Here is an 8,462-nt window from a genome sequence, read left to right as displayed (position 1 = left end):
TGATGAGTGCAGTACAGTTTCTGTAGGTTTTGATGTTAGATGTGAAATGTGTATATTAACCCGTCTTTCTTGCTGAGTTAGTCAAGTAGGCACGTTTTGTAAAAGCCATTTTTATAAAACAAGTTTTATGAGATAAAATACAGTTTCTTACTACTTATTTTATTTAGAAAAGCTTTTATCTGAATTGTACAAAGACCATATGAAATCCATGAAAGATTCTTATGCTCAGTGATTTAACATTGTTCATATTCCTACCAATTGTTGCATATGAGGTAAAGAAAAACATTTTTTTCCAAAAACAAATAGGTAACTCTACATAACCATACAATGCAAATATATTTTTTTCAAATAAGATTTGCAGCACTTACTAAGTTGCATACATTTTAAGAGGGAAAATACTGCTGTTTTAGATTGCAGAACTTTGTAACTGGTGAACATTGCTAAAACTGCAATATTAAGCAGAGGGCTCCCTTAAGACTCAGTATCAGAGGAAAGCCATGTTGCTGGTACCCACTGAGGCTCCTCCTGAGCCTTCTGAACTGCAGACAACAACTGGGCACATGCTTCTTGCAAATTGTCATTAACAATCACATGATCAAAAAACTGGCCAAACTGAGTCTCCATTTTTTGGGCTAACTCCTCCATCTCTTGTAGATCTTCATCCTTCAGGAGAAATAGAAAAATGTGGACAGCGCAAACATAAGGAAATGAATAGAAATAACACAGTTTGTTATGCTGTTACATTCCATTGCGAAGCTATTTATAGAAAGAATTAGGTCAAATAAATGTCCTATATTCTAAACCATTACTTATGCTTCTATCTTTAGCCTTACTTAATGTCTCCCTGGTCAAGATTTTGCAAAATTGAGTAACAGTTCATAGACAAACCAATCCTCTCAACTTCTCATTTGTACTTAAACTATCTTATTCTCTTATCTAAACACTGAAGCTCTCAAACCATATACAACAAAACCAAAGAAATTTTATCAGTTACGTATAAATAAAACTTAAACATAAATTTCAAATGAACATTAATCTGATAAGAATGACACTATTTTGTAGATACACAATGGCCACTTTCAATGTGAGGATGGTATGACAGTTCTATGAATTGGGCATACCTGCATGACCTTTGCTTCATGATGACTTAATTCACTTATAATACTGTCTATTTCTACTATTGTGAAATATTCATTCAATAAAGGTCATTTGGCCTTCACTTGGCACTAATGCATTAAATTCATTGCTGTTATTTTCTTATTTGTCCACAATTAAAATAGTACAACTTGTTGCCAATGCAATTATGAACACAGATATAAATGCAGGCACTGAAATCTTGTGGCAGTACTCCTTTACAAGGTGTCCATACGCATGATCCAGAAACAATTTTATTAATTTGTTCAGATTGCCATAAAAATGAGAGAGAACACAATTTTAAACGCCCATAAGACTCAGACATGATATCCGTGGACTCCATTGTCTGAAATGCAAACTGGAGAATCAGACTTTCATAGAGTAGTCATTGAAAAATATGAAGATAAAAATGAGAGATAAAGGATAATATAAAGATAGCTCATGCTTATCATGAGCAGCACATATATTAAAATTGAAACGATACAGAGATTAGTATGGCCCCTATGCAAGATTGGCACGCAGATTTGTGATGCATTCCATACATTTCATTTCATTTTTACAAGATGAAAAGTTCCATAGATCTGTTTCACAGTGTGAATATACTTAACACTACTGCACTAAACACTTAAAAATGTTTGAAATGGTAAATTTTGTGCTTTATGTGTTTTTTTACCACACACACACACAAAAGAAGTGGATATAATATCTTGATCTAGGTGATGGTTATCTGGGTGTATACGTATGTGAAAATTCATTGAGCTGTACTTTTAAGATTTATACACCTTGCTGAATGTATGTCATGAGTTAAAATATTTAAAGTGGCTTTAATGATAAAAAAGCTATATATAACACTGAAAACAAATCACCTATTCTATGAAGAGCTTACTCCCACCTGGCTTGGCCCCTGATTATTAACATCATCATTAATAAAATTTTTATGTATATAAATGTATAAAGATACTTCGTATTTCAGATGAAATATATCCAATAAAGTATTTTTAAAGTAAACTCTCAGATGTTTTTGTAAAAGAATTCATTTTAAATACAACTATCAGGCTTGTGCACACCCAATTTCTGTGTGGTTTTGCAAACTGTAGTTTGATGGTCTTTTTTTTTTTTTTTTAAAGCTAGACCCCAAAAAAGAAGAAAAAAAGAAGAGTACCATTATGGCAGCTATTAAACTTTATTTTGATGTCTATAAATTATGTCCCGTAAAGATAAATCATAAGAGCATAATTCATTAGAAACAGAAATTACGTTCCTAACATAAGGATGTTAGAAACAATACAGTGATTTTTAACTAGAAAAGGACACACGTTTATTTATTTCTTCTGTGTCTTACCTTGAATTTCATGTCCACAAAGTAGTCTGTAATGATCTTGGCATTTTTCCTAGATTGTTTCATACAACTCATGTTAGATGGCTTTATAAATATGAAATAGGGCTTCAGTTCATGGGTTCGAGCTGTTTGAATATTCTACACAGAAAAATTAAATGCACACTTAAAAACAAAAGTTCTAATTTCCTAGAGTCAACGTGAATGTTCTCAAAATTTCAAAGACCAGAAATTAACAATTATTTTTAGCCAGAGAATATTCTCATGTGTCCCCAACTTCTCAAATGTAAAAAAAAAAAAAAAAAAAAAAAAAAAAAAGTTTTAAAAATTATGAGTGGGGGTTCTAGAATCAAATTAAGTTCAAATCATGACTCTTCCTCTTACTAACCATGACACCCATCTTGAAATCTCAGAATAGGATTCTGTACATGATCTCGTAAGACAAAGACTCTCAAGGCAGATCAGCTCTGTTTCACCCTCACTTCCCTTTCCTCTTGCCATTGATACGACTGACATCCCCACACTGACCACCAGCTTTGACCCAAGTACGAACAAGTCTATTGTCTCCTGATTCTCTTTAGCACATAAGGTATATTTTTAAATGACTACGGAAAATGCAAACAAAATACAAGGATCATAAAAATTGGGCCTACACAATGTATGTTCTTTATCTCACCGTAACTTGCCCACTCTTGCTCTATTCCATATATGGTCTCGGGAAGATAGGTATAGATATGACAACATAGGAATCTCTCCTCCTGTGTAAAGCCAACATCTTATTCCCTCCATAAGAAGTTACCTTGATGCCATTGTGATCAAGGTCAAAGCAGGATTCTAAGTTTTCTTTATGGCAGCCTGCTCAGTTCTGTTTTTGTGTCTGAGAAACTAGATTTATTCCCCAATCTAAAGGCAGAATATTGGCAGATTGGTCCTTCATGTAAGATCCTGGCCCTTAGATATGGGAAGTGGTGTTATCCTTAAAAGACTAACAGAATAAAATGTCTTGACTACAACCTACAGCATGTGCACAAAATGGATGGCATGCATTCATTACTTTGGGGAGATGGGAAACATTCCAGCACAGACCCACCTGAGGCTCTAAGTCCATGACACAGGTCTTCCCTTCATCAAGAACAGCTTGAACAGCATCCACACTGGTGCCATACAGGTGGCCTTTGTACTCACCATACTCGAGCATCCTGCAAGGGTGGGACAAAAAAAAAAAAAAAAACAAGAACTTTTTCTACAAGTAAAATATTAGTAGTAGTAACATGAATAGAATAACGTGTGTGGGCTTTGCTAGCACAAAAAGAATTAGTGGGTATTTGACAGGAGAGAAAAATATTAGGAGATCTAGGACTTAATGACTTCTCCAAATTCTCTATATTTGCAATTTGATTCTGCTCCCTCTCATAATCCAATGATTGGTGGGACTAGTATATTCATTTACATTCCCTTGCTTAATTCTTCAGAAACAAAAAGAAGTTCCTCAGAAGCTTTGGACAATGCATAAAAATAGGGAATCTATTTTGAATGTAGAACAACCAGAGGCAAGAATCAGATTCTGAATGTCTCGTTTACCTGTGACTATACATGAGGCTTTCAAATGTTTCCTTTGACACATAGTGATACTCACGTCCATCCAGTTCATAACTCTTTTTGGAACGAGTAGTATCTATGAAAACAGGAAGTTTTTGAAAAAGGTTTTAGAATCTTCAAAATGTTTTGATTTACTACTAATATGTATTTGGATAAAGACTATCCAGTCAAAATAAATAAATGTATATATAAACACATAAATAAAATGCCAGAACCAAAAAGAAGGAGCCTGAATTGATGATAAGAAAGTAGAAATTATCATATCAAAATCAGTTAATCTATAAAGTTTTATTAAGGACTCATGGTATGCACAAGAATGCATTAGGTGTTAAGCCAGGATAGGGCTACCCTCAGGGAACAACTGCTCTTACTTCACAACAGGCACTAGTGAATTGTACACGAGTCCTAAGATGCCCAAAGGCCCCCAGGTAGCAATACCAGCAATACCCTATGCTTAGGCAGGTGCATTTTCCAAGCTTTCATTTCATCCCTCACACTCCTTGTTTGGTGAAATATTATTATCCATACTTTACTGATAAGTAACTGAAGATTTTAGAGAGTAAGTCACTTGTTCACATACATAAAACAAGTGAAAAGCAAAGTTGAAAACAAGAACCTAAGCGTTCTGACTCCTCCTAGACTAATGTTTTCTACCACACCAGATTGTCTCAGATTTGAAATGGAGAAGGCCGATGACAGTCTGCAGCCTTGCGCAAATGCATTAATATCCAAGTGAGATGGTGATCAGTTTTCGGGATCTCCAGGAGAGAAAAATTGGTGAAGTCTGGATTGAGTCTACTTCTTTGATAAGACCACTTTACTTATGAATTCTTCAACTTAAATAGCACCTGGTATAGGACATAGGAGTTCACCAAATACCTAAAAGTGATTCACTGTCTGCTCATCCATTTATTCAACTAATGTGTACTAAATGCCTATGGTCCAGCTGTCATGTTAGGTTCTTAAAACATAAAGATGAGTAAGGCACAGTTAGTTCCAACTCTGTGTCCTATGTATGCTGCAAAGCCAGTCCCTTAATTTGCATGACAACAAATTCTCCTTATTCATAAAAAAATTGTGTATTTTCCTTTGACAAAGTTTAAGGATGAAATAGATCAACATCTGATGATATCAACACATGGAAATGACCAAGTAGGAGCTAAAAACAGGCCATAAATAATAAAAGGTATTGTGGACATTCAAGGGGCTCAAAACGCAAATGTCATCTCGGAGGGTCATGCTTGTTTTTTCTTTATTCAAGCCTCTCTTCAGATCCTTAGAGTTCCTACAATTATGCCACTTCTCCTATAGCTTTGTACTGAAAAAAATAAGTCTAGTAAAACTCTATAGCTCTCAGATGATAGTAAATTATGTTAATAGAAACCAAAGATGTCCCCTTCTCCTTGGTTTCTATTGGACTATATTTTATATGGTATGTTCAAGTCTGTGAATTGGTACATAACCTGAGGTATTCATTTTATGCTTATATCTGTTCACTTAAGTTAAGAAGCAAAATATGGACAAGACTTTCTCACTTTGAATGACGGCTCTCCATTCTTTTTACAATTCTTCTATGTTCATTGGGCATTTTATTTTCATGCAGATTGTTGAAATATAGTGATTTCTTTTGTAGTTTTTGTTTTTGAGGTTAATGCTCATTCTTATGTAGGTAAACAGTACTTGGAAAGCACAACCTATGGATGTGATTATAAAGCAATGTTGTTTTGTCTTTAACTGCCCTTCTGTGGAGAAAGACCTTCTCCTGTCCCTGGATGAAAACCTAGCCATTCCCATGACTCTTCTGATTACTCATAGGTTTAAAAAATGTCCACCATCATTCATGTTACAAAACTCAGTTTCAATTGAATAATTAAAATCCCATTCCCGTAATAATCGAAATTATGAACTTTGGGGATGGCCAGATGGCTCAGATGGTTAGAGGGTGAGCTCTGAACAACAGGGTTGCTGGTTCAATTTCCACATGGGCCAGTGATCTGCACCCTCCACAACTAGATTGAAGACAAGCTGCTGCTGAGCTTCCAGAGGGGCGGCCCGATGGCTCAGTTGGTTAGAGCGCAAGCTCTCAACAAAAAGGTTGCCCTTTCAATTCCCGAACCCTCATGGATGGTGGGCTGCGCCCCCTGCAACTAAAGACTGAAAATGGCAACTGGACTTGGAGCTGAGCTGCACCGTCCACAACTAGATTGAAGGACAACGACTTGGAGCTGATGGGCCCTGGAGAAACACACTGTTCCCCAATAAATAAATAAAAATTTTTAAAAATTTATGAATTTTATATATATTTTAGCCTTCTCCCCACATCCAGCTCAGACTCACTGTACCCAGGGAATCTGCAGTGAGGAAAAGAAGTAAGATTCACTTCTTCTTTTCTCTTTCATGGCATTTCTACTGTTCCTCCCCCAGTTTTATAACTCTCCAAGGCTGGAGTGCAGAGAGAGAGGACAGGAAACAATGCAGGACAATTCTTACTTAACTGATGCTGGCTGCTATTGGCTCCTTTTAAACTTGGCAGATGTTTAAATCTGGCTCTTTCTCTCTTAGAGGATGTTGGGTTATTTTGCAAACCTACCACCACCGCTGAGTATCTTAACTCCATCTCTATTCCAGCTAGTCATTTGTGATTTCTTCCACACCCTGAGGTATTTGGGGGTTCACTTTTGGCCTCTTTCAGCTGAGACGTCCTCTTGGTCAGGAACTAAGACAACCCCAGGCTGACTTTCTTCCACATTATCCACCCACATCTGGTCCTTGGGAAACATCACAACACTTTTGCTGTGACAGACTCTAACAGGGCAGCAACTTCCCAAACTACAGCCATTGGTCACTTCCTCCAAGCTGTCATCCTTTAGATTTTTGGGGGTATAATTTGACACCTAAACTGCTCTTTAAGTGGTTTCCCTAAGTTCCTCCATCTTGCCTGAGGAAGCACCCTCCCTCACAAGTTCTTCCCACCATATATGGTGTAATCCTACTTATAGATTTATATAATACTGTATGTGCATATATTAACATTTTTTAATTTAAAAAATAAGATAAGAGCCAAGCACGGTACCAGGAAAATAGTAAGTACTGTCAGCTATTATTGCTAAATGTTAATTTTCCTGAAAGGTCATCTATAAGATCATTAAGAAATGGAAAAAAGACTAAGTCACCTTTTAAAAGCCTAGCTACCTACACATCAGTAAATCAATTCCCTCTATTAAAATAAATATATAGATAGAAATATTAAGAACTATCCCTTGTGTCTTATATTTCCACAACAAAGATGGTATAACTTAGTTAAGTGAGATCAGTATATCTGCAGAGGCAAAGAAAGTTTTACCAACATTCAAACTGCTATGAAAGAAAAAAAACATACGCGGCACAGCACTTTGAAAATGGTTAGGATTAAGTTCAATAAGATGTCGTCTCAGTTCATTTACTCCAACACCAGAAGGTCCTAAACACACAAAAAAATCACATACAGAAATCATTAGATATGGATAAACATAATTATGTGGTGAAATCATCATTTCAGCCCTTCCATTAAAGAAATGTGAGACCAAGATTTTAGGAAAATTACTTAGCTTCTCTTCTCATGAATTGGAATGACCCCAGAAAACTCTCGGGAGTTTTCCTGGTAACCTGTAAAGTAACACACACTTCTTCAACATTCAGACATGAGGTGAGGACTTGCAAGAACCTGTCACCCCAGCAAACTTCATCTAATGTTGGACCCTGGGAGAATTCTCTGGCCTCATTTCAGATAATCTGAGACAACTTGCCTTTTCTCTTCAAATGAATTTTCATATCATGTCACAACCTAGAAATCAGGCTCCACAATGATCGGCCCTGTGACTTCTAGAAATCAGGGGCACATTTCCTGACACATGGTTGAGTCAACACCCCATGTGCAGCTGGAGGCAGGGCTGACTTCATGGACATAGAACCTGTGCAGTTACCAGGGCCCGCGATTAGGAGACTGCACGTGGTGTAGTGTTCTTCTTTTGCCATGCTGAAATTGTTAATAATTTTTGAGTATGGGGCCCTTACATTTTCATTGCACTGTGTCCTACTGTAAGCCACGTTGTTCTGCTCTCTGGGGGCCTGCCTGGATCACAGCCGGAGTACACAGAGAAGACCGAAGACCACAGCAAGAAAGATGGCAGTAAGACATAGGTTACTACTACTGCAGGGGCCAGCTTCGTAGAGATCTTGGTCCAAAAGCAGATCACCCCAACACTATATTTTCCTTAGCACCAAAGATACAGTCCCAAAGATTTTTGACACTTTCTAAAGGAGATGATTACAAGTTTCTTAGGAAAATGGATCTTAAGGGATTTTTTTTCCTACGTAATACAGACTAATGATCCAGTCGAGGAGAACACACTCA

At 36.7% G+C, this 8,462-nt stretch overlaps 1 protein-coding gene and 1 non-coding gene across 2 annotated transcripts in view; one reads left to right on the top strand and one right to left on the bottom strand.

The window, feature by feature from the left end:
- Positions 1-317: 317 nt before the first annotated feature.
- Positions 318-8,462, bottom strand: part of MPP4 (MAGUK p55 scaffold protein 4) — a 33,992-nt gene continuing 25,847 nt past the window's right edge. The window contains exons 17-21 of the mRNA XM_033113069.1: positions 7,449-7,529; positions 4,052-4,145; positions 3,561-3,669; positions 2,477-2,611; positions 318-663 (exon numbers count right to left, since the gene is read on the bottom strand). Of these exons, the coding sequence (XP_032968960.1) occupies positions 472-663; positions 2,477-2,611; positions 3,561-3,669; positions 4,052-4,145; positions 7,449-7,529 (611 nt within the window). The 3' untranslated portion in view covers positions 318-471. The remainder of the gene's footprint in view (positions 664-2,476; positions 2,612-3,560; positions 3,670-4,051; positions 4,146-7,448; positions 7,530-8,462) is intronic.
- LOC117026405 (U6 spliceosomal RNA) lies at positions 1,576-1,680 on the top strand. Its single transcript, XR_004423756.1, has one exon. It is a non-coding gene; the product is annotated as a U6 spliceosomal RNA (small nuclear RNA).

This window comes from Rhinolophus ferrumequinum, chromosome 8, assembly GCF_004115265.2.
Source record: "Rhinolophus ferrumequinum isolate MPI-CBG mRhiFer1 chromosome 8, mRhiFer1_v1.p, whole genome shotgun sequence".
In the NCBI taxonomy this organism is placed as follows: Eukaryota; Metazoa; Chordata; class Mammalia; order Chiroptera; family Rhinolophidae; genus Rhinolophus; species Rhinolophus ferrumequinum.
The sequence above is the reverse complement of the archived record's forward strand: the minus strand, read 5'-3'. Positions and strand labels throughout refer to the sequence as shown.